The sequence below is a fragment of the Mobula birostris genome, chromosome 24 (assembly GCF_030028105.1).
Source record: "Mobula birostris isolate sMobBir1 chromosome 24, sMobBir1.hap1, whole genome shotgun sequence".
Taxonomy (NCBI): Eukaryota; Metazoa; Chordata; class Chondrichthyes; order Myliobatiformes; family Myliobatidae; genus Mobula; species Mobula birostris.
This window is the reverse complement of record NC_092393.1, coordinates 50,095,044-50,122,498: the sequence shown is the minus strand read 5'-3', so window position 1 is coordinate 50,122,498 and position 27,455 is coordinate 50,095,044. Positions and strand designations below refer to the sequence as shown.

Sequence of the window (27,455 nt, the reverse complement as noted above, 5' to 3'; positions counted from 1 at the left end):
AGTTGAATCCCAATATAGAAACCAGCAAATTACACAGTGATGCAAATTATTCAGCTGTTTCCTTACGGTTTACCGCTCCAGTGCCCAGATTCAATCCTGATGACTGGTACAGTCTGTAGAGTTTTCATATTTTCCTTGTGATGTGTAAATTTATTGCTATGTCTCAAATATATGTAGCTTGATGAATGAGTTACCTTTAGTTTGTAGACAAGTGACTGAAACTGGAAGGCAATCCTTGATCGGAATGTGGGAAAAATAAAATGGGTTTAGGGGAAATGGTACTTAGTGAGACAAAACTTTAACTTGAATCAATAATTTCCTCTAGAATATAAGTATTAGCAATATTAACGGTACTAAAGGCAGACAAGTCCCTAGCATCTGGTAGTTTGCATAGAAATGGCAATTTGGTTTATTATCGTCACATGCGCTGAGCAAGAGTAAAAAACTTGTCTTGCATACCATTCCTACAGATCAATTAATTACAATGGTGCATTGAGGTAGTACAAGGTAAAACAGTAGAGTACAGAATAAAGTGTCACAATCACAGAGGAAGTGCAGTGCAAGTAGACAATAAGGTAGGTTTTGAGGTCAAAAGTCCATCTTATTGTACCATTCAACAGTCTTAAAAAATTGGGACAGAAGCTGTCCTTGAGCATGGTGATATGTGCTTTTAGGCTTTTGTTCCTTCTTCCCAATGGGATGAGGTAGAAGAAAGAATGTCCGGGGTGAGTGGAGTCTTTGATTACACTGGTTGATTTACCAAAGCAGCAAGAAGTATGGGCAGCGTCCATGGAGGGGAGGATATAGTGAGCTGTGTCAACAACTCTGTGGTTTCTTGTGGTCATAGACAAAGCAGTTATCATACCAAGCCATGATGCACCTGGATAGGATGTTTTCTATGGTACATCAATAGGAATTGGTGAGGTCAAAGCATGGTCCTAAAGTGATTGACTGAAGATATAATTACTTGGGATTGGTTATGGTCTTCCAAAAAATCACCTCCGTGATATATTGTTAACTTTGTCCTTTAGCTAGAAACCTTTGCAATTTATGACATATTCCTAGTAAAACTTAACCAATGGAATGTGACACTTGCTCCTAAAATTACCTGTGCAGGGTATTCAAATATCCATTGTTCTCTTGGCTTTTCTTCATAAGCTACTACAGCTTCAGCAATTTCTTGACGCAAGGTGGCACGCATTCTTTCTAATAGTCGGTTTAACCAAATTTCAACCTGGCAACAATGAATATAGAAAAAAAAATGTTGAAATAAACAGAATGAGGGACAAATATGTACAACTATGATTATAACATTAATTTATTCAGTGCCTTTCATATCTAGTCTGTCACAAGAAACTAGGTTTATTGAAACTGTAATCACAGTTAAAATGCAGGGAAATACAGTGGAGAATAGGTGAAAATCTGCAAGTGCTAGAACTTAGAAAAGAAATAAAAAAAGATGGAGATATCAACAGGCAGGCAACATCAGCAAAAAAATGAAATGGAAATAATACATCAAGTCAATTACTTTTCATGAAACTTAGGAAACATTTTAAATTGCAGAAAAGGGGAACAGGTAAGTGAACAAATGGATTGTCAGATAGGTTAAAGACCAACAGAGACTGAATGATACCAATTGTAGTGGGCTATCTAAGAGAGCATGGCAAAGGCTTGTATATCATACCTTTTGCGCTAAGGGAAGATGGAAATGAAAGAAGATAAATGAGAAGAGAGGAGAGAACAGTGAAACAATGTTGGAACTGTGCAATATAAAACAGTGAGGTGCTGGAAACCTGAAATTAAAGATAAAACTGACAATACTCAATAAGTCAAACAGCATCCATAAAGTATGTTTAAAGGAGAGGGTTAACGTTACAGGCAAACCTTCCCACTACCACTTTGCCAGTGAATTGCAATTCGAACATCATCAGATAATCTAGTATTAGCGCAAATCTCAGTAAATGTGGTCCTCAGATGATCTTTGCAAATGTTAGGGAGTTGGGGTTTGGGCTAGTGCACTGTGTTTGCAGCCTAAAGGGAGAATAAACATCATGAATGATAACTGTCATGGTCGTGGCTCAGATTTAGGTTTTTGTTAGTGCGGTAAACCATATATATGTTGTATCTGGGTTACCTGTCTGGACACGCCCCTCTGCTGACTGCTCCTGTGGCTCCTCCCACAGATCCCTGAATAAAAGCAATTGCGCCATTGCTCCTCCTCCTCAGTCCAGGGGCAGATACTCAGCATGATGGAGGTCACATTTTACTGCTAATAAAAGCCTTTCAGTATTTACTCTACTTCCAGTCTTTTGGAGTTATTGATGGTGCATCAGTTAGGTTCATATCAGTTAGGCTTTTGGGACAAAGAGGGCTGTTAGGGGTCAGGTTAGAGTCTAGTGACAGGAATGTGGAGAAGTAGAGGTCAGGGTGGAGTCTAAACATCTACTCAATATTCAAAGACCAGTGAAGCAGACATGGAATATCCATAGTCAGATGTTGGGCCACAGACCGGGGTGGACCCCGGGTCAGCAAGTTGTTGGAGAATTTTGGAATCATAATTCCATGTAGGCAGGAGGAACAAGGTCCAATGACTTTGTTTGCAAATCAGTGAGACAACCGTTCAAGGCCTAGAGTAAGGAGACCTGTCATCGGTGAGTTCAGAGTTTGAGGTCTATTGTTCAGTGATCAGCAGGTCATGGGGCTGATGCTGAGGATTGAAGCCTGAGGAAGTTGAGGCCAATTGGCTGGAGTCTGAGTTTGCAAATCTCTGCAAGACCGCTGGGGAAGTTGAAGGCCCAAAGTCTGTGAGTCTGAGTCCACTGGAGGCTGGAGACAGCTGACCCGGGTTTGGAGGTCTGTGTGCATGTGTGTGGGTTGAAGGGAGGAATGGGGCTTGCTCTCCTGTTGTTTTGTTGCTTGTTGTGTTCTGTGTTGTTCTGCCAAGCATTGTGGGCATGCTCTATTGGTGCCAGAATGTGTGGTGACACTTGTGGGCTGCCCCTAGTATACCCTCAGATATGTTGGCTGTTAACGCAAATGACGCATTTGTATGTTTTTAGGAACAAGTGATTAATAAATATGAATCTTAAACCAGACAACGTAGTTCTGTGAACCTTGCAATTATGCATCCCGCACTATGTATAACTTTTGAAAATATATTTAGAGTAACCCACAATGTTGTTTTGCTACATTAAGATTCACTGACAGAGAAATGATGCACATTCTATTCTATTAACAATTTATTAAATATCAATCTTTTTGAGCTTGTGAATAAAATAAATGCATAAGGCTAGCGTCATGTTCCTGGGCAAGTATTTACCAGTTTAGATGTATAGGACTTGATGAAATCTAACATCGCTTAAACATTCGTTGAACTGCATTGCAGAAGTAAAATAAGGCATGCAAATAGGTTTCAGAATAATCATATGTACACGTTTAAACAAGTGTAGAACATAACAGAAGTAATTACATATTGTCATCTTACCAAGTGATCATTGCATTACAATAAATTAACGGCCACTTACCTGACCAGTGCAATCACACAGTTTATCAAAAGGCATATATTCATTTTCTTTACTATACATGCCAATTGCAACTTTCATCAATTTGTTATCAGCATCCATTTGGAACTTCAGTTTAGCCATGCTGTCAAATAATTTTGCCAAATGTTGGCTCACCTATTAAATGAAAAAGTATTAACCACCATAATATCTTACTTTCTCAAGAAAATACAAACTTGTGCTGATTAGAAATGCATGTATGTATTTAATGATACTGTAATAATGTTCTCAAATTCTTTCACCTGACTTCTGTCAGATGTTTGAAACACAAGTATGTCTAAAATATGCCTTACTTGATCAACTCTAAATTTGGTGTCAGGCCATTAATATGATCTGATTGTACTTTAATTGATCTAATTGTTGCTATATAAGGGGAAAGGAAGGGAGGGGAGTCAATTAAAATGCTTGTCGGTCCAAGGATTTACGAAGAGACACAGAAAAGTTAGGAATTGCCTTCTCATTCTAAGTAAAAGTTAAAACACAAAACTCAAACCAGTAGCTTTGGATCTAGGTATTAAGAGAGGAGAAGCAACACAAGAATGTTTCCTCCACCTTATTTGCAAAGACACATTTCACCTTGACCTTGTTGTAAATACAAGAGTTCAGCATCTACAATTCTCTCAACTCCCATTCATTCCTTGTTACAGTGTTGAATGTTTGTGGTGCAGTCAAAAAGAGTGTAGAATTCAAGAAAAAAAAATTATCACAGTAATAAGAACAGGAATAGTCTCCAACTTTTAAACAGCTCTAACAAATTCTACTGCATTAAGGGAGTACCTGTTTAAAAATGGCACTTTCTACGTGAGACTAAATCTTCCAGGCACAGAAATGTTTAGTGAACAAAATTTCAAGCAAATGTAAAATACATTATTTACAGAATTAATCAAAGTTTTTTGACGTAATTGGAATAATTGCTACAAACTTCAAAACTAAGACATGTAGATTATACTTTCTTTCTATTATGGTGCATATCATCAGGATAATCAAGAGTTTTCATTATACAACACCATTGTAAATAGTCTGTATTTCCCATTTCACTCCCATAGACCATTGTATTTCCTCCCTGGGGGAATGTGGAGAACAATCATTAAGCAGGTTTTATGGGAGTGACCCAGGAAAAAAGAACATTCACATTTCAACTCCATTGACAAACATATACTTCATTTCATTTAGCTTGGAAGAAAGCAATTGTTCAATCCAAACTCTTGCTGTTTCTTGTTAATCCTTATCTATATTCCTCTTTTCTAGGTACATCAGAAGACCTAGATCAAATTGTAGCAAACCCAAGGAGAATATGCCACAGATCCATCATTCATTGCTACTAGAAATGGTTAAGACTCCTCATAACGCTGTCTTAGGATCTTTTAATGCACGGTTCGTTGTAAAGTGAGTTCTTTAGTATAGTTGAAAGCGAACATTTCCAAAGTATATTTATTATCAAAGTACATGTATGTCACCATATACTACCCTGAGATTCATTTTCTTGTGGCCATTCACAGTACATAAAATGAAACACAAAAAATTCAGTGAAAACCACACATAACAAAGATGGACAAACAACCAATGTGCAAAATACAACTATCTGTGCAAATACAAAAAGAGGAAAAAAATAATAATAAATCAATAGGTAATAAATATCAGGAACATGAGTTGTAGAATCCTTGAAAGTGAGTCCATAAGTTGTGGAACCAGTTCAGAGTTGGGATGAGTTTTCCCCCTCTGATTTAAGAGCCTGATGATTGAAGGGAAATAACTGTTCCTGAACCTGGTGGTGTGGGACCAGAGGCTTTCTGCAATTTATTTGATTAAATCATGTGGAGCATCTACTGACTCAGGTGCTAATCTCGTTCTTCAAGCAAGACTATTTAGAATATTTTTAGAAAGTGCGAGTAATAGAAAATAAATGGTGGGATTATTCCTGGTGCAGGCCACTGTTTGCATAATTAAGCACTAATTATCTTCAACCAAATTCCTACAGTCGCAAGTATTTAAAAAAACTAATATTAATTCTCATCAGTATTACTCTCAGGCATGGTCAAGTTCCACCTGCATTATTCTGTGTCTTATCTTTGTTGCTGTTCATAGTTGAGTAACATACAGCAAGCCTCTAACATTTGTGGCCATCCAATATCACACTACTGGATTCACTCAACCAATACTATCTTTTTTTCAATAAAGATGATTTATACTGCTTTCATTACCATCTGCAATGGAGGAGGAGAAGATGGCAACGCGACGGCAGCGTGCGGCCACTGCGATGGTGATGTCTGTTATCTGTCAAGTAGGGTAACATGCACAATTCTGACTTGATGGAGACAGACGTGAGAGCACGGAGGAACATCTGGAAAACTTCTGAAATGCCCGCTTCGCTGCCGCTGCTACTGTGTGGTAACCGGAATCTCCGGAGCTGAAGGCCCTGAAATCCTCAGCTTTGCGTGTCTCAGCGGCCGGGGCGAGGTCGAAGGCGCTCGGCAGAGGATGGTACTCGGGAGGCTGTATCGGAGAGGCTGGTCGGAAGCTCGAAGTTTTCGGACGGATGGACTCAGTGTCGGCTGCTTCCAAGGCATCGGCAAGTTGACGGTGCCTGTAGGTCTATGGCAGGGAGTTTCTCCCTTTTGCCGCCTGCTATCGGGGACTTGGGAGTCGATCGACTCGGGGACTTTTGAGACTTTATTTACTGTGCTTATGGTTTGTTCTTCATCAAATTATGGTATTGCTTTGCACTGCTGTAACTATATGTTATAATTATGTGGTTCTGTTTTCTGTGATATCACTCCGGAGAAACATTGTATCATTTCTTAATGCATGTATGCATTTCTAAATGACAATAAAAAGACTGAGTGTTCTCATAATCTAAAAATTGTGAAAGACCCAAAAAGGAGGACAAGTGCCACATTAACTATAGTTTGCAAAATTATGTAGATATTGGCAGTTAGCTATATATTACAGTCTCTTCAGTTTTGCAATATTCACTGAAAAAGAACTAGAATATTGCCAAAGATCTAAATACTGTGAAGAGAAAGATTCGTGCAAGCATTACTGCCTTTGACTGCCCTGTTTACAGCTGAGATGCTTTGCATTTCTTTCTTCTAATTATCTACTTCCTCTTCTAACCATGAAAAAAATTAGAGAAAACCCTTGATTATGGCAAAGATCGCATTCAAAGTTATATTATACAGTAATTTTCAGGATTTATAAATGTGCTCAGTATACAAAAAGACAGTTAAATATGTCCCAAATAGTTTCAACTTTTTACTTAATGAAAGGTCAGAATATCTTTAGATATAATTGAAAAAGCAACATCATACAGATTTGCAGCTATCTTCAAAAACCTTCAATAACAATAAGTTTCAGGTCCAGAAACAGTTATTGTAAACCTATTCTGCAGATATTTATTAATCTAGAGTCTATTGTGAATCTCAGTGTTGGATTGCTAAAACCAGGTGCTGATATACCTTGAGAACAGACCAATTTTATTGCTAGCTGAAAATGATGATGGAAAATTAATGGTACAAAAATAGGCAGCTTTTCAATTGCACAAATTCTTGCCCCTTAACCAAAGCAAAAGCCAACCTCAAGGCAATTAAAGAAGAAAGAAACTGAAACCAATGTTAAAACACACAGGAAATAGCCACAAAATAGCTCTCCTTTCATTTTCTCACAAGATACCCAAATCTGCTCTGAGTTCCCAGATCTGACTACATACTTTTATCATTAAATTACAGCTATTACAATCACCGCCAATAATCTGCTCTTTTTGCTTAATTTCTTCTCAGCAATTTGAACAGACAACTCTGGCAAACAGATAGTTCTGATATTATCATTTATCTTTAGGAGCAGAAAGCAATTCCCATATGTTGCAAAATGAAAGTCTAACTGCCATTGAAAGTCAAAAAAAAATGCTGGAAATCTGAAAACAGAAATAGAATTTGCTGAAAACCCTCAGTAGTTTAGGCAGCATCTGTGCATTAAATATATGTAGTCCCCACAGAATATGGTATAAAAATAATCCTATCCTAATTGCAAGGATGCTTTGGCACTAACAGCTGGAGATAATTAATATGCCTTTACCTCCAAAGGTAGAAAAGCAATTGGGTTTTAAATTAAAGTATGACAGTTTAGCTGAGTACTGGAAATGATAATTGTACATGGAAGCAAATTGTATAATATAATGTGCCCTATTGAGGATTATGCTATCAGGAATACGACACAATATCACACTGAAAAAAAGAAATTGAAGTGTCTCACCTCAACAGGATTGTTACCATTTGATAATATATCAAGCAAGTCTGCGGAGGAGACAAAGTAGAACCTAGGAAAAGCTAGTCTTTTTGTTTCAAGATACTCCGCCAAAGCTTTTTCACAAAGAGTCAAACTGCAGTGAAATCACAGAAAATAGAAGGATTATATAAAAAGCATTAGTCTAAAGTCTTGTATCTTAAGTCTAAAACAATGAACCAGATCATTCAATCCAATTGGTCACAATTGATTAGATTAGACTAGATTAGATTCAACTTTATTGGCATTGTGCCAAGTACAGATACAAAGCCAATGAAATGCATTTAGCATCTGACCAGAAATGCAAAGAATAGTGTTATTTACAAAATAAACACGAATTTAAAAAAGTGCTACAGCACACAAATATAAAAGTACTGAGACAGTACAATACGGATGCAATACTGCTTAGCACTGTGATGAGAGGTTCAGCAGCGTCACAGCCTCAGGGAAGCTCTTCCTGTGCCTGCTGGTGCGGGAGCGGAGGCTCCTGTAGCACCTACCGGATGGGAGGAGAGTAAAAAGTCCATGGTTAGGGTGAGATGCATCCCTGATAATGCTTTTCTCCCTGCCCAGGCAACGTTTATGGTAGATGTTCTCAATGGTGGGTAATTGGGTGCTGATAATCCGCTGGGCAGTTTTCACCACACAAGGGAGAGCTTTGCGGTCCAATACAGGATAATTGCCATACCACACTGAGGTGCAGTTGGTGAGTATGCTCTCAATGGTACAGCTGTAAAAGTCTGTCGGTATCCTGGGACAGAGGTGAGCTTTCTTCATGCTCTGCCGGAAATAAAGGTGCTATTGCACCTTTTTGATCAGGATGGAGGAGTTCAGGGACCAGGTGAGATCCTCGGAAATGTGGACACCAAAGAACTATTGATGTTTATGCTCCAACTTCCCCAGTTATACCATAAGACATAGGAGCAGAAGTAGGCCATATAAAACACAAAATAATTGATAACATAAGTATTCACCCCCTTTAATATGACATACCAAATCATCACTGGAGCACCTAATTGGTTTTAGAAGTCACATAATTAGTTAAATGGAGATCACCTGTGTGCAGTCAAGGTGTTTCAATTGATTGTAGTAAAAATACACCTGTATCTGGAAGGTCTAATTGCTGGCGAGTCAATATCCTGGCAAAAACCACACCATGAAGACAAAAAAAAACCACTCCAAACTCCAAGGAACTCCGTGAAAATGTTACTGAAAAGCACAAGTCAGGATACAAGAAAATTTACAAGTCACAGAATATCACTTGGAGTAGAGTTAAGTCCATCATTAAGAAATGGAAAGAATATGGCACAGCTGTAGATCAACCTAGAGCTAGCTGTCCTCAAAAACTGAGTGACTGTACAAGAAGGGGATTAGTGAAAGAGGCCATTAAGTGACCTATGACAACTCTGGAGCGGTTACAAACTTCAGACACTGTGCAGTCACTAACTGTTGCCCGGGTGCTTCACCAGTCGCAGCATTATGGGAGAGAGGCAAAGAGAAAGCCACTGTTGGGAAAAAAAAATTCACATGAAATCTCAGTTTGCCAGAATGCATGTGGGAGATTCTGAAGTCAGCTGAAAGAAAGTTCAAAAATTGAGCTTTTTGACCATCAGACTAAACACTATGTTTGGTGTAAGCCAAACCCACACATCATCAAAAACACAGTCCCTATTGTGAAGCACAGTGGTGGCAGCATCATGCTGTGGAGATGCTTTACTGCAGCAGGCCCTGGAAAGCTTATGAAGGTATAGAGTAAAATGAATGCAACGAAATACAAGGAAATCCTGGAGGAAAACCTAGTGCAGTCTGCAAGAGAACTGCGACTTGGGAGAAGATTTGTTTTCCAGCAAGACAATGACACCAAGCATAAAGCCAAAACTACACCAGAATGGCTTAAAAGCAACAAAGTTAAAGTCCCGGAGTGGCACAGTCAGAGCCCAAACCTCAATCCAAATGAGAATTTGTGGCTGGATCTCAAAAAGGCTGTTCGCTCACAACCTCCAAGCAATCTGACAAAGCTTGAGCAGTTTTGTAAAGAAGAGTGGGGAAAATTGCAGCGTCCAGACATGCAAAGCTGATAGAGACTTATCTACACAGACTCAAGGCTGTAATTGCTAAATACTGACTTGAAGGAAGTGAATACTTATGCAATCAATTATTTTGTGTTTTATATTTGTAATTAATTTAGATCACTTTGCAGAGATCTGTTTTCACTTTGACACAAAAGAGGTTTTTTCTGTTGATCAATGTCAAAAAAGCCAAATTAAATCCACTGTGATTCAATGTTGTGAAACTATAAAACATGAAAACTTCCAAGGGGGAGGGGTGAATACTTTTTATATGCACTGTATGTACTTTGATAACAAATTAACTTTGAACTAAACATGCCAAGAATCTACACATTTAACATTACCAATCCTAACATAAGTGGAGTAACTTAAGTAGAAATATTCCATTTTCTAACTCTTATTTCTAGTTATTTTGGGATTGTTGAATTTTATCTTCTTGCTTAATTCCTTTTTCATAGTTTATAATTGCATTTGCAATTTCTTATTTTACTTTTATTTCATTCATTAAACACCCAAATTAAAGCATTTATTTCCTCTTCTCCTTTGACAATACTGTTTTTTTAATTAGTTATGTTCTTTTACTCCACTACCATTATGCTATCACACTACTGTAATAGGAGAGTGTGACACTATTATAGCTACGGGCATTGGAGTTTGGAGTTCAATTCTGGCATCATCTATAAACAGTCTGTATGCCCTCCTCAGAGAATGCATGTGTTTTCCCTCGGTGTTCCGGTTTCTTTCCACAGACCATTGGGTAGGTTAATTGGTCATTATATATTATCCCATGATTAGATTAGGGTGAAATAGGGATTGTTGGGTAGTTGCTGGGACAGCATAGCTCAAAGGGCTGCAAGGACCTATTCTGCTCAGTATCGCTAAATAAAAAATAAATAAAATAAAAATTCATACAGCTATCCCACTTACTTTTCTTTCTCTATAAATCCTGCTCTGTTTTACTGTCGTCCAATTCTTTGTGTATTGATTTTTCAAATATTCTAACTACATCCTTTATCTTAATCCTATTTAGTATTTCCTTAGGACACCTCAGTTCAGGTGAAGCTTGTCCTCATACTTATTTCCAATAACTCATGAGATGGAAACTCCACACCCAGACTTTTATCCATGTATTTATCTTCCTGTTCTGTCTATCACTAAGCCAAAGAGAATATATCAGGTTGTTCTTTCCAGAAATGACAGAGAGCAAAAGAAAATGCTTTATTAATATAACTGTAAAAATTAATAAATTACTAACCGTCCCTGTATTTCTTCCAATCTGTTATACAAACCAGGTTTATTTGTTGCTTCGATTACACTTGGAGTTTTTATTGCATCTGCCAAGATTTCCTGCAAAGTAAAAAATGGTAATTGGCTATCTAGTCATGTCATGGTCATTGGTTCAGTGGAAATGTTATACCTACATTAATTACACTGCATCATAAATGGGGAGAATAAGCATGTCTTACAGAACAAAGAAAGTTACAGCACAGTACAGACCCTTTGGTCCACGATGTTGTGCCAACATTTTAACATATTCTAAGATCAATCTAACCTTCCCACCTATATAGCACTCCTTTTTTCTATTCAACTTAATCTTGATCTAACTTCAAAGTGTCTTCCCTTTAAAGGAAATCTACTGACTTAAAGTAGTACGAAAATGAGCATGCAATGAACAGTGTTGCAGAAATCATTATAATTGAACAAGAAACACAAATTTGGTGTGCTTCCCAAATCAGAAATAATACGGGAAAATTATTGATGTCCCATGAAGCTCATAATTATTCTTAGGAGATAACTAATTTAGCCCCTAAGCAAAGCAAACAACACCTTTGGCTCTAAGCAATTATCCCTCTTCAGCAATGCTTAACACTCTTTACTTAACTGAAAAATAACTTCATACCCTGACGAATTAAATTTTTGAAACAATTATTATATAAATAGGTATATGAAATATAAAACTTTGTTAATTTGAGAATTATATAACTTTGATAGCATCAAAAATGGAAAAATTAAAATAGAATCAACAACATGAATGGCAATAAAACAATGATCTAACATTTATGAGGTACTTCTATAATGATATATGCATTGCTGGAGGGGAATCATCTGTTTTTTGAGCAAACTCTGTCAAAATTATCAGTTACAGTAAATTCTACCTCAAAATTCATTGCTTAAATAAGTAATTCAATTTTGTATTTCTGAATGTGCCAGTTCACTGGCCTAAGAAGTTTAAAATTGTCATTTCCAAAGTGTATTTGAATATTTTGCTTTGGAAGAAGCATTGGTCGTTCATTTAGCTTTCTGTGTTAAATCTCTTGCTTGCAATTATTACCTCCATCTATACTTCATTTACTTATTCATTCCCAAGGTTACACTGAAGTGAAAGAAATGAAATGGCAAAGTATAATCAAGATTTCACAGAAGCATGTTTTTATCCATAAAGCCAACTTACTTTAAAATCAATATCAATAGACTCAAAGCGCTTGGAATCCTCAGGCAGCTGAGTACGGATGTCTTCAGAACCTATAAAAATACTCTCAAGGTGCATCCAAGTTCTCTGTACTTCAAACCAGATACCAATGACAGAGTCTGCTGTGGACAACTTATTCTGCCAGCTGGAGACCTGCTTAAGGAAATATGCAATGAATTTAGAAGATATTAGGTTCTGTAACTGTACTTGATTGTCCTCTAATGTCTCTACAAGTTCATCACTGCTTTTCAACAACATAATTCCTGTCCGGGGATGACGTTCATGTTCGAATTCCATGACATTCCAAATGTTATCCAGCTGATTCAACACCTGTAAAATAGAGAATTCATGTCTGTAAATAATTTACAATTAACTGATCTTTGACTTATATTTCTGATGCTCGATTTTCCTTCAAATATACACAAATAACTACAGTAGGCACAGTGCAAATATTATGATAGCAATAAAATGTGTTTGGAATCCTGCCTTTTTATGCTTATTTTCTATCAGTGCATTGTACAACTTGCACCAAGACCCACTGAAGACCAAAAGGAGAGGGAGAACAAGGATAGATGGAAGCCATTCTAACATGGGATCCAAATGATCTAACTCAAGGAAAGGTCATCAAGCCTCAATTATAGAGCTTTACTGTAAGTGGTGCGGAAATTTGCTCCAAAAGGTTTTAGCAGTGCCCACTGTATTTAGTAACTTTTAAAGTTATATGTAACGTGACAATTTTTATTTAGTGACTGTAGGCTGCCTTTTGTTAGCCTTCAAACAGAGCCCAGTGACTGAAATGCATCTTGATCAAACTTTTTTTTAACAGAACGTTAAATTACAAAGAGAAGATTTATGTACTTGCATTTCCACTGTTAAACTTCTCATTTTGGGTATACACTTCAACAGTTAAGGGCATAAACTCACAGGTTCTGTGAATTTTTACAGAGTACATATTTTTCCAAATCTTTCCTTTACTTTTTGGCTAGTATGGCCACTAAAATTTGAAAGTTACAAGTCTTCCTGTTTATCTCTTATTTAATGAAGTGAATCCAATACCTTCTCCATTCCAGACTCTTTCACAGATTTGTCCACAATATTGCGCACTTCATCTTCAAAGTTGTGCAGCTGCAGACTCAATAAGTCCGCAAGAGTTGTTTCCTCTGACATTACAAAATTGACCTGTGAAACAATGAAATAAAGTAAATTTTAAATCCATAATTTCTCCACACATTTAAAATCAGTTTTCTCTCTCATTCAAAATGAATTTCCTCCTTTCTTTACGTCATCTAGCTGCAAGTACTCTCATCCAAATAGTAAGGCAAAGTTGGTGAATACCAATGGCTTTTGGCTTTTATGACGTTTCACAGCAGATTCCTTCACACACTTTCACAATCAGGCTTCAAAAGCAGGAAGCATGAATGATTTTCTCATCTTAAGTCTGCTGTGCTGAAAATATAATCAACATTTGCATTCTGTAGTATCAGTCAAGATTAGCTAACACAACATTGCTAGAACTTCGCATGCAATATGGCACCAAAATTACAAGAAATGGACAGATCATACGTTTCATTCATATGGGGAATGTAAGCAAGATTATGAACTGGATGTTGTCTCTCCTATGATTCTAACTTGTTCCAAATACATGAGTTTGTGCAACTAATACCTGTACATCCCTTTTATCAATGGTGTGGGTATAATTACAAACTGCAAGCTCAGATTGCTTTATAATAGTAAAATATTCATTGAAATAATAAAGAAAATAATATATATGTACATAACAAGTATAAGAAACAGTAGGATCTGTTGGGCAAGATAACAACTGCAATGGTGCTGTTGTTGTCGGCAAACCAACATTTACCTTTCTCAACATTGTGCTGAGCTCAAAGGGATGGTAACAGAATATGAGACAAGTATTCTCAATTGGGAAATTCAAGGATACCGGTCTGAAAAATAATTATTTAAATTCTGAGTACTCCTATTAAGACAGTTTTTGTAATCTTGTCCTGCAATTACTTTGCTCAATGTTATCAATCCCACAATAGCCAGTGCAGTGCACACTTTAGCCTAAAAGATACCTCTGAGCAAGTTAGTGAAAATGTCCACTTTATATTGAGAGAGAACTAAAGAACATTTAAAGGTATAAAAATAACCATAAGAATTAGGAACAGAATGCAAGACTGCCATATAACACATCCAATTGCTCCAGTCAACAGAAGGTTCTGAGTGGAAGTTATTATTGTTTGCAGCATGACATTTGTAAGATTTTGTAAAAGATTACAAAATTCCCTTCTTTAGTACCTTAGTTGCCTGCATGAGTTGTTGCCAATGACGACTTCTTATTGCTGGGTTCTGCAACTCACTTACAGCTTTCAGTGAAGTCATGGTGTTCTTAATTAAATTGTCTAGTCCTGAATAAACATCCCATGGCCTTATCTCTTTATCCATTGTTCTTATGTCTTTTACAAATTTCTTGCAATCTGAATCCATATTCTCCACACTAATGTTTTTCCACTTGGTTGTCTTCCAATCATCAATCGTTAACCTGACCTGAAAATTGGAGACCATTTGTAAATATGTTGTTTTTTATCAGATTAAGAATATCAGCTTTCTGCTATACAGTAATTGTTCATCGAGGGCCTTTGCTCGATCCGCCACAAAGATAGGACCCCCCGGAGGATACCCATTTCAATTCAACTTCCCATTCCCATTCTGACATGTCAGTCCATGGTCACAAAGAAGCCAAACTCAGGTTGGACAAGCAACACATCATGTTTCGTCTGGGTAGCCACCAACCTGATGTCATGAACATAGATTTTGTTAACTTCTGGAAATTACTCCCAGCCCCCTACTATTAGATTTCTTCATCTTCAGCACTTTACTTTTTCCACCTATCATTTCCCAGCTTCCTACTTCACCCACCCAGCCTCCCCCCTCACCTGGTCTCACCTATCACCCGCAAGCTTGTATTCCTCTCCCTCGTATTCTGGCTTCTGTCCCCACCTTTTCCAGTCCCGATGAAGAGTTTTGGCCCAAAATGCCAACTGTTTATTCCCCTCTATAGATGCACTAAATGGAAGGATTAGTGTTGTGAAGCAAATCAGAGATCTCAAATTATATTTCCACATACTATTAGAAGTTCAAAAAAAAAACCCCAAACTCTTGGTAAGGAAGATAGATAATAAAGTATGCAGTGTGTTTCCTTTATTAATTGATGCACCGAGTATAAGACCATGGAAATTATTCTGGAACTGTATACGAAATATGTCAGAGCCCAATTAGAGTAAGGCGAACATTTCTGCTCACTATTTTGCTGGGAAAATATGAGGATACAAGGGAAGGTGCAGCTGTATCTGGCTAACAAGGATGTTATCAGGAGGAGAAAATTCTAGCTATGAAAGGGTGGACATCTTGGAGGAGGAGGGGAAGTTTGTGGGGCTGAAAGGAGATACAATTGAGGTGTATGAAATCACAAGGAGCCTTAATAGAGTAAACAGAAGGGATCTACTTCCTTTAGCAGGCTGAGTCAGAGTCAAAAAACAGAGGTCATAGTTTGAAGTAATTAACAGAAAGATAAAAAGGGACCATTTTTCTATCCAGAAGTTGATTAGTAGAGATAAAAGAGATGAACACTCTCATCACGTTAAAAAAGTCCTCACTTATGTCCAAGACCCATAGCTTATGAGCTTACACAGCTCATACACAAAAGTAAGAATAAGCTAACCAAACATGAGGAAATCTGCAGATGCTGGAATTTCAAGCAACACACATAAAAGTTGCTGGTGGAACGCAGCAGGCCAGGCAACATCTATAGGAAGAGGTACAGTCGACGTTTCAGGCCGAGACCCTTCGTCAGGACTAACTGAAAGAAGAGCTAGTAAGAGATTTGAAAGTGGGAAGGGGAGGGAGATGCTAACCAGCACAGATATGATAGGCAGAATTATCTTTGTCCTATAATAAATTTTCTATGATTCTCTAAGGGGTGTAAAGGGATTTCAAATAGACATAAAATATCATGGCTGGTTATGAAAGAATAGAGTGAAGCTTTTCCCTTTAGCAAATAGTTCAATAGTACTTTAAGGCATAGATTCCTTTTTTTTCGAAGGAGGGGTGTGGTATATGGAAACTTTTTTTTAATATAGAGTGAATACAGTCTAGAATTCACTATCTGTAAGGGCGATGGAAACAGAATTAATCAGGGGTTTCCAAATGGAATGTGGTAGGCACCTGAGGGAAAAGATAGCAGGTTTTTAAGGAAATGGACAGCAAAGGGAGTTTTCTTAATATTTATTTTCAGGATCTGGGCACTGCTGGTATATTCACATTTAATACCCATGCCGGCAAGCTGGTGAGGAGTCATTATGACAAGGTAACACCGCATACTTTGAACTTACTTCAACAAATACAGACCTAGAGACATTAATTGTCCACATGTTAATACATTGCCAAGTTTACCTCTTGGTTGAAACACTCACAACAAATTCTTCCCTCAGTTGACTAATTTCAAAATTGAATCCATTCTAAAGACATCACAAATGGTAATAAACAATTCACTGATCAAAATTATAAATCTTAATGCAAGTGATGCACAAGTCTTACGAGAATAACCATATCCCACAGATCCTTCAATAATGCAATTTCTTTGCGGCAAGCTTTCAGCTGTTTGCAATCAGGAACTAAAACTTCAAACAGTGCAGCTGATTGTGACAGTGTTTGCAATTCATCTTCCATAGCAAGAATTTTCCTTTGAGCCTATAAAGGTATGCGGAAAAAATGTTTTAGTATTTTCAAAGACAACTTGTACAATAGAGTCAACAAGAAAATAAAGAAAGAGTACAAACCAGCTAGAGAAGGTACTGTAAAACAAAAGAAGAACAGCACAGGAGCAATAACACATAGAAGAGGTTATATCAAGGAAAGTTTCCTGGGAGAAGGAAATGGTAATAGGAAAAATAATTCCATTAATTATGAACTTATAGAGCTGGTGAAACAATCAAGAATGGATGAGCAGAAAACAAGCCTCAACATTGAGTTCAATATTTTCAAATAATGACCTTGCTATTATTGAGAAAGAATCATATGGTGCAGAACAATTTCAAGTCAACTGACAAAAATGTAAATTATTACCTTATCTAAAGCCTTATATGGGTTTGGATTGTCATACTTGAAAGGAGCCTTTAATTTAAATTTTTGCCTAAAACCATGTTGGTTAATCTGCAAAAAAAAAAGAACATAAAAAGGTAAATTATTATTCAAGTACATCCTACTCTCATATCTTAATTGTCATTTAAGGCTTAAAGAAAATCCCAGTTCATAGATTTAAATACCAATGTGTTCCCCTCATTCTATAAGTTAATACGGAAGACCACATCTGACATGTGGGAGTCATTTAAAGCCAGCTGATCAGAATTCAGGCAACATAGTCCTATGAGGAAGAAGGACAAATATGGCAAGGTTTGGGAACCTTGGATGACCGAATCCAGTCAAAAAGCAGAAGGAAGCATATGTAAGATATATAGAACATAGAACATAGAATAGTACAGCACAGTACAGGCCCTTTGGCCCACAATGTTGTGCCGACCCTCAAACCCTGCCTCCCATATAAGCCCCCACCTTAAATTCCTCCATATACCTGTCCAGTAGACTTAAACTTCGCTAGTCTATCTGCCTCCACCACTGACTCAGGCAGTGCATTCCACGCACCAACCACTCTCTGAGTAAAAAACCTTCCTCTAATATCTCCCTCGAACTTCCCACCCCTTACCTTAAAGCCATGTCCTCTTGTATTGAGCAGTGGTGCCCTGGGGAAGAAGCGCTGGCTATCCACGCTATCTATTCCTCTTAGTATCTTGTACACCTCTATCATGTCTCCTCTCATCCTCCTTCTCTCCAAAGAGTAAAGCCCTGGCTCCCTTAATCTCTGATCATAATGCATACTCTCTAAATCGTGGTAAATCTCCTCTGTACCCTTTCCAATGCTAACACATCCTTCCTATATAGGAAGCTGAATCAGATAAAGCCTTTCAGGAACATAAGGGAAGCAGGAAAAACAGGGAATCAGAAGGTCTAAAGGGGGTTATGAAATGTCATTGACAAGTAGGATTTAAAAAGAATCCCAAGGCATTTTATTAATTCATTAAAAATAAGAGGGTAACTAGGGAGAGTGGAGTACCACTCAAGGAAAAAAAAGGAAATTTATGTCTGGAACTGGAACCAGTGTGTGAAGTACTAAATGGGTACTTCACATCAGTATTCAGAAGACATGGAAGATAGTAAGATCAAGGAGAGGTATACTAATATTCTAGAGTATGTTGATATCAAGAAGGAGATGGTGTTGGACCTCTTGAAGAACATTAAGGTGGATAAGTACTCAGGGCCTGATGGGATCTATTCCAGGTTATTGAGAGAGGCAAAAAGAAATTGCTGATGCCTTAACAGAGATCTTTGTTTTCTCTTTAACCACAGGTGATATCCCAGAGGACTGGAAAAAATCCAAAGTTGCTTCTCTGTTTAAGAACAACAATAGAGACAAATCAATATATTACAGGCCAGTGAGTCTTACAGCAGTTGTAGAGAAATTATTGGAGAAGATTTTTGATTATTAGTTATAACCGCAGCTATAGGGGCTTGATAGATCAATTTGATCCAGGAAATAAATTCCGGACCAAAATTAAATCTTTCCACAACCTCAAATAAGAAAGACCACTCCACCCTATCAAAGGCTTTCTCTGCATCAAGAGAAACAACACATTCAGATTCTTTAGATGGAGAAGAGTGAATAATGTTTAATAATCTTCAAATGTTAAAATGTGAATATCTATTTTTAATAAATCCAGTTTGATCATTGGAAATAACACTAGGTTAAATATTCTCAAGTCTATTAGCCAATATCTTAGAAAGAATTTTAAAATCCACATTCAGTTGAAAGATTGGTCTATAGATTAGATTAGATTAGATTATGAGGACACTCAGTCTTCGTTTACTGTCATTTAGAAATGCATGCATTGAGAAATGATACAACGTTCCTCCAGTATGATATCACAGAAACACAGGACAGACCAAGACTAAGACTGACAAAAAAATAACATAATAGTTACAACAGTGCAAAGCAATACCATAATTTGATAAAGAGCAGACCATGGGCATGGTAAAAAAAAGTCTCAAAGTTCCGATAGCTATCATCTCACACAGACGGTAGAAGGGAGAAACTCTCCCTGCCGTGAACCTCCAGCGCTGCAAACTTGCCCATGCAGCACCCTGGAAGCACCCGACCACAGCCGACTCTGAGTCCGTCGGAGAACTTCGGAGCCTCTGACCAGCCCTCCGACACCGAGCACCATCCCTGCCGAGCGCATCAACCCCTCCCTGGCTGCCGAGCAACAAACAAAGCCAAGGACTCGGGGCCTTCCCCTCCCAAGATTCAGGACCACACAGTAGCAGCGGCAGCAAAACAGGCATTTCAGAAGTTTCACCAGATGTTCCTCCGCACTCTCACGTCTGTCTCCATCAAATCAGGATCGTGCACGGCACCCTACTTGACAGATAACAGATACTCATCACAGGAGTGGCTGCTGCACGCTGCGTCGCGCCGCCATCTTCTCCTCAAGCGCATTCAGATGAACCTGTTTCTTTCTTGTTTAATAGGTGCATCTAATATATTCATATCCTGGATAGAAATTTTAGGTACATTCAATTTTTGCAAAAATCTATTCATAAAAGTAATATTGTCTGAAAATTCAGATTTATAAAGGTTAGAGTAGAAATCCATAAATACCTTATTAATTTAATAAGGATCTACCATTTCCGTTAAATCAGGTCTTCGTATTTTCAGGATCTGTCTTCTAGCCATATTTGCTTTTAATTGACCAGCCAATAATTTGCCTGACCTGTCCCCATGTATATAAAATTGACTTTTAGATTTAAGAGGTTGCTGCTCAATGGGAAAAGTCAAAAGCAAATCATGCTGTGTTTGGAGTTCCACACTTCCCTTACTTTAGATTATACAGATGTACTCAGCATGGATATCCTCTTAGCCCTATTATTTAACTTGGCTTTAGAACCCCTTGCTATTGCTGTTAGAGATTCCAGTACTGTTCAGGGTATTAAGAGAGGGGACAAAGTACACAAGGTTTCGTTGTATGCAGATGACCTGTTAGTTTATATTTCAGATCCTAGGAAATCTATTCCTTCTATGTTATCTATATTTTCTGAATTTAGTAGTTTTTCTGGATATAAATTTAATTTACATAAAAGTGAGTTATTTCCCATTAATAATTACCCGGATCAATATCATCAAGTACCTTTTAGTATTGCTAAAAATTACTTTACTTATCTTGGTATTAAAATTACTAAAAACTTTAAGGACCTGTATAAATATAATTTTCTTCCATTAATTGATTACACCCAACAGATGCTTTCCAAATGGTCACCTATGACATTATCATTAATAGGTCGAATTAATACTATTAAAATGATAGTGCTACCGAAATTCTTATATATATTTCAGGCAGTTCCTTCCTTTGTTCCTAAAACGTTTTTGACAGAATAGACTCTATATTCTTATCTTATATTTGGAATAATAAAAATCCTAGGTTGAGTAAACCCTTATTGCAGAAATTTAAAAAGGACGGTGGTATGGCTTTGCCAAATTTTAGAATGTATTATTGGGCAATTAATATTCGATATATTACTTCTTGGATTCATTATTCTGACATACATGAATGTCCTTCATGGTTGGATTTGCAGGAAAACTCGGTGGAGGGGTTCTCTTTGGCCTCTTTACTGGGAGCTCCTCTTCCCTTTCTGTTTTCTAAGATTAGTAGACAAGACTTTAATCCCATTATTAAACATACATTAAGAATTTGGTTTCAGTTTTGCAGATTTTTTGTTTAATAATTTTGTTCTTTCTAGTAGTATATATTTAAATTTTTTTTAAACCATCAATTTTGGATAAGGCCTTTCTAATTTGGAAAACCAAGGGAATAACAACTTCTTCAGATTTGTTTTTAGGGGATTGTTTAATGTCTTCTTCTCAGTTAGTGGATAAATATGATTTATCTAATGTACACTTTTTTAGCTATTTACAAATTAGGATTTTTTTACGTGGTTTGCTGCCAGATTACCCTTCTGCTTATCCACCTAATATGACAGATGCTCTCTTTCAGCTTAAACCACTTCAAAAAGGGTTGATAGCTATAATTTATAAACAGGTATTGAATTTATGAATGATATCTAACGATAAAATTAAATGTGCTTGGGAATTGGAATTTCAAGAGTCATTTTCAGATAATCAATGGAGTAAAATTTTTCATTTGGTTAATAACTCATCTACTTCAGCCTGCCATTCCTTGTTACAGTTCAAGGTAGTGCATTGGGCCCATATGTCAAAAGATAAACTAGCACGTATTTTTTCCAACATCAATCCTATTTGTAACAGATGTAATATTGAGGTGGCCATTTTAACTCATATGTTTTGGTCTTGCATAAAGCTGGATAATTTTTGGAGAGATGTTTTTAAAACGCTATCAAAAGTCTTGGATCTGGACCTACAACCTAATTTACTTATGGCTATCTTTGGGATTATCCTATCGGAAGCAGGAAATATTCCTGTTTCCGCTCAACATATGACAGCCTTTTCAACTTTATTGGCCAGGAGAGCCATTTTATTGAAGTGCAAGGACTCTAATCCACCTAATGTCTTTTATTCGCTTTCCTCCATTATGTCCTGTTTAATTTTAGAGAATATAAGAAGTCGGACATTTGATACCTCCTTTAAATTTGAGCAAATCTGGCGATCTTTTATTCAATATTTTCATTTGATTTGATTTATCACTCATCCAATTTTTTTTTCAAAGTTTTAGATTTGGTCAGAAAGTCTTTTTTTTTGGTCGTATCCTCAGAATGGACTGTCCAGTCCCTTTTTTTTCCTTTTTTCATATAGTGTAGGGTTTTTTTTCTTCTCATTTTAAAAATTTAAAGTTTTTTTTCTTTCTCTATGAACTGATAAGAGGAGAATTAGCTGTCTTCTTTTTTATTATATACTACATATTAGCTTAATACTATGTATGATTTTGATAACGTCTAGTTCACTTTCTGTTTGTATTGTTATTGATATATATATTCAAGATAATTCTCTTCTTGTTTGTATATATGCTCTTTTTAAATCAATAAAAAGATTAATAAAGAAAAGCGAAGAAAGAAGATTTTTAGGGTTAGGATCAATTCACAGCATGGACTTATTAACAATAGTTAGCATGCCTTTGTGCAGAAGATGTCATGTCTTACAAACTTGATTACATTTTGAGATGACAAAGATGATTGAGATGGCAAGACAGTGGATGCTAAATACATGGACTTTAGTAAAACTTTTGACAGGGTCTTTCATAGCAGTCTGACACAGAACATTAAGCCACATGAAATCCATGATGGTTTGGTAGCTTGGATTCAAAAAACGTCATAGAAAGCAGAGGACAGTGGTGGAGAGTGTTACTCTGCCTGGAGGTCTGTGACCTGTGATGTTCTGCAGGGATCAAGGATGACACCTCTGTTATATGTGATATATGTCTTGGATGAAAATATGATTGAGCTGATTAGTAAATTTGAAGATGACACAAAAATTGGTGAAGTTGTGAATAGTGAAGAAGGTTATCAAAAAATTCATCAAGATGTCAACCAGATGGAAATGTGGACAGAGAAATGTTAGATGGAATTTAATCTGGACAAACGTGCGTTGTTGCACTTTGGGAGGTCAAATGTAGGGGAAGATATAAAATAAATGGTAGGACCACTTGAAGCATAGAGGTATAGAGGGATCTTGGGGTGCATGTCTATAGATTCTCAGAAGTGGCAACATAAACCAGAATCAGTTGGTAAGGAATGCATCTGGCATATTTGCCTTCATCAGTTGAAATGTTACATATAAAAGTTGGTAAGTCATGTTATAGCTGTATAGAATTTTGTTTCGGTCTTATTTGAAGAGGATGCAGAAGAGGTTCACCAGGATGTTTCCTGGATTACAGGGTATTAGCTATAAAGAGAGATTGGGCAAACTTGGAGTTGGAAGCAGATATGATAGCAATGGTTAAGAGGCATTTAGACAGGCATACAAACATGCTTTCAATGCAGAAATACAGACCTGGTGCTGGCAATGATCAATTTCAATTGACAACATGTTCAGCACAGACGTCATAGGGCAAAAGGCCCATGCCTGGGATGTACTTGTACACAATATACTAGGTGCAGTCTCAACAGGGTCATGCATAATTGTTTGCTGTGCCTGCATTTTTATTACATACTAGTGATTAGAACACAAGTGAAACACAGCTCAAATGACTCAAGTTCAGTTCTAGCCTCAGGTAGCACTACGTAGTTCACATTTTCTTTATGGCCACATGGATTTCTTCCAGGTGCTCCAAATTCACTGCATTTCAAAACAAAATGCTGGTACGTTAATCGGTTACTATGAATTAGCCTCATTATAGGTAGGTGCAATAAGAAAAAGGAGGTAGTAGGTGGATATGTGAGAAAGATTAAATTACACAAAACATGGAGAATGAGGATGGTGCAAATGCTCTGTGAATTTGCATAGACTTAGGTAGAGTTTCCTTCTATTATAAGAAAATATGAGGATCTGATTTGCCCAGTTCCTTCTGGATACTAACTTCTTGCAATTTTCTATCTTTTAAGAATGTGTTTACTTTACCTTTCTATTGTTTCTACCAAAGTGGATAACTCCATCATATATTCTATATGTTAAATACTTGCCCATTGTCTATACACCAAAAAAACCATTTCTGCTTTCTGCTCAAGACCTATTTTGCCATTTTTTTTATCATCAATAAACTTGGATATATTATACCAGAACCAATCTGTAAATCACTGATATGGACTGTGAACAACTGAACCCTCAGCAATAATTTCTTCAACATACCATTCATCACATACACCCAACCCAAATATTTCTATTTTGTCTTCTGTCCATTAACCAATACCCAATTCATGACTAACTATTTCCTATAATATTGTGTACTCTGATTTAATTTAAAGTAATGTTCTTGTTTGGCACCTATTTGAAAGCCTTCTGAAAGTCCACAGCTATCACATCGACTTGCATGCCCTAATCTATTCTGGTTCTCATTGACAAAAATACCAATAGACTTGTCAAACATCTTTTCCTTTCATAGACACACAGTCCCTGCCCATTCCTATTATAATTTTAAGTGATCTACCATCACTTCCTTAACAATTCACTCCAGTATTTTTCCTGTTCTCAACCATTTATCCATCAAAGCTAGTCTGGGGCTTGACAAGCAATAGGAGCAAGGAAGATTCTTCTTTGGAGGTGAGAAAGAGGATGGGTCCTTAGCTTCACCGCCTTATTTTGTTTTTACCATTTTTTCCAGAAAGATGTCCTGATCAAAGGGTGTTCAAATAAATATGTTTTGCACATGTATCACTTCAGAATTGAAAACTCAAGGTTCAAAGAGAACAAGGTTAAATACTTAAACACGAGAAAACCTGCAGATGCTGGAATTTCAAGCAACACACACAAAATACTGGTGGAACTCAGCAGGCCAGGCAGCATCTATAGGAAGAAGTACAGTCGACGTTTCAGGCCAAGACCCTTCGTCAGGACTAACTGAAAGAAGAGATAGCAAGAGGGGTCCCATTCTGATATGTCAATCCGTGGCCTCCTCTACTGTCAAGATGAAGCTACACTCAGGTTGGAGGAACAATACCTTATATTTCGTCTGGGTCGCCTCCAACCTGATGGCATGAACATTGATTTCTCTAACTTCCGTTAATGTCCCTCCTCCCCTTCTTACCCCATCTTTTATTTATTTTTATTCTCCCCCTTTTTTTCCTTCTCTCTCTCTGTCCCTCCCACAATCACTGCTTGTCTGCTTTTCATCTTCCTCTGGGCTCCCCTCCCCCTTCCTTTCTCCCTAGGCCTCTTGTCCCATGATCCTCCCCCTTCTCCAACTCTGTATCCCTTTTGCCAATCAACTTTCCAGCTCTTAGCTTCTTCCCTCTCCCTCCTGTCTTCCCCTATCATTACGGATCTCCCCCTCTCCCTCCCACTTTCAAATCTCTTACTATCTCTTCTTTCAGTTAGCCCTGACGAAGGGTCTCGGCCCGAAACATCGACTGTACTTCTTCCTATAGATGTTGCCTGGTCTGCTGCGTTCTACCAGCAGTTTGTGTGTGAAGGTTAAATCCTTGCATTTTTTCAGTGACTCCCATTAAGAATAATACAAATATTGTTGATATATTGGAAAATTAACATCAGTTTAATAGCAGTAAATATTAGTTTGCTGATAGCAGCAAGATTCCTTCTTAGGCAAGTCTTACCTCAAATCGTAAACATTTCCTTCTAATAACATTAACTTCATCAGATTGTAAAGGTGACACAGCATGCTTACAAATAACAGAAATTTTCTTTGTATTGTTCCATTGTTCTGGTAGATCCTAAGCACAAAAATATATTTATATTATCAAATGAAGTACCTTTGAAAACAACTTAGGGGTTTGAATGGAAAGCAGATTTGCATCAAATTAGATTAGTGAAGCCACAGAGATTTATTTAGTTATACAGCACATAAAAAGGCCCTTCGCTATCATACTGATCTGTGCTGGTTCCAATTACCTCTAAACACAAATTCTGCAGATACTGGAATCTAAAGCAACAAAACACAAAATGCTGGAGAAATTCAGCAGGTCAGGCAGCATCTCTGGAAATGAATAAACAATCAATGTTTCGGGCCAAGACCCTTCTTCAGGACTGAAAAGGAAGACACCAGAGTAAAAAGGTGAGGGGAAGGAGGATAGCTAGAAGGTGAAAGGTGAGGCCAGGAGGTTGGAAAAGGTAAAGGGCTGGAGAGGACAGAATCTGACAGGAGAGAAGAGTAGACAATGGGAGAAAGGGAAGAAGGAGGGGCAATAGGGGAGGTAATAGGCAGATGAGAAGAGGTAAGAGGTGGGAAATAGAGAAGAGGGAAGGGGAGAGGGGATTTTTTTTTACCAGAAGGAGAAAATGATGTTCATGCCATCAGGTTGGAGGCTAGCCAGATGAAAAGATGAAAAACCTTGAGAGTGGCCTCATCGTGGCACAAGAGCAGACCATGGACTGACATGTTGGAATGGGAATAGGAATTAAAATGTTGGCCACTGAGAAATTCCACTTTTCATGGATAAAGCCGAGGTGCTTGACGAAGCTGTCCCCCAATTTGCAGGTGAAGTGTTGCCTCACCTGGAAGGGTGTTTGGGGCCCTGAGCAGAGGTGAAGGAGGAGGTGAATGGGTAGGTGTAGCACCTTGGCAGCTTGCAGGGATAAGTGCCAGGAGGGAGATTAGTGGGGATTAGTGGGGAGGGATGAATGGACAAGGGAATCATGGAGGGGGCAATCCCTGAGTAAAATGGAGAGTTTGGGCGGGAGAGGAGGGTAAAAATGTGTTTGGTGGTAGGATCCTTTTGGTGATTACAGATGTTGTGGAGAATGATGTGTTGGATGTGGAGGCTCATGGGGTGGTAGGTTAGGACAAGAGGAACTCTATCCCTGTTAAGGTGGCTGAAAGATGGGGTGAGCGCAGACGTCCAGGAAATGGAGGAGATGCCGGTAAGGATAGCATCAATGGTGGAGGAAGGGAAACCCCATTCTTTGAAGAAGGAAGATATCTCTGATGTCCTGGAAAGGAAAGCCTTGTCCTGGTTAAAGATACGGTGGAGACAAAGGAACCCAGAAAAGGGACTATCATTTTAAAAGGAGACAGAATAGGAAGAGGTATACTCATGATAGCCATTGGAATCAGTGTCTTTATAAAAGATGTCAGTAGACAGTTTGTCTCCAGATATGGAGACAGAGATCAAAAGGGGAGGGAGGTGTCAGAAGTAAGCCAAGTGAATTTAAGGGGAGTCAAAATTGAGGAAATTGATGAGCTCAGTAAGGGTACACAAAACAGCACCAATGCAGATGTCAATGTAGCAACGGAAGAGTTGGAGAGCAATACCAGGGAAATCTTGGAATTTGGACTGTTCTATGTAGCCAGTGAACAGGCAGCATTGCTGGAGCCCATGTGGGTGCCC

At 37.7% G+C, this 27,455-nt stretch overlaps 1 protein-coding gene across 1 annotated transcript in view; it reads right to left on the bottom strand.

Moving 5' to 3' along the window:
• LOC140187260 (dynein axonemal heavy chain 17-like) overlaps nucleotides 1-27,455 on the bottom strand; it is a 193,767-nt gene that overhangs the window by 112,956 nt on the left and 53,356 nt on the right. The window contains exons 13-22 of the mRNA XM_072242393.1: nucleotides 25,725-25,841; nucleotides 17,502-17,588; nucleotides 16,974-17,126; nucleotides 14,676-14,924; nucleotides 13,434-13,556; nucleotides 12,360-12,707; nucleotides 11,163-11,254; nucleotides 7,809-7,935; nucleotides 3,525-3,677; nucleotides 1,109-1,234 (exon numbers count right to left, since the gene is read on the bottom strand). Of these exons, the coding sequence (XP_072098494.1) occupies nucleotides 1,109-1,234; nucleotides 3,525-3,677; nucleotides 7,809-7,935; nucleotides 11,163-11,254; nucleotides 12,360-12,707; nucleotides 13,434-13,556; nucleotides 14,676-14,924; nucleotides 16,974-17,126; nucleotides 17,502-17,588; nucleotides 25,725-25,841 (1,575 nt within the window). The remainder of the gene's footprint in view (nucleotides 1-1,108; nucleotides 1,235-3,524; nucleotides 3,678-7,808; nucleotides 7,936-11,162; nucleotides 11,255-12,359; nucleotides 12,708-13,433; nucleotides 13,557-14,675; nucleotides 14,925-16,973; nucleotides 17,127-17,501; nucleotides 17,589-25,724; nucleotides 25,842-27,455) is intronic.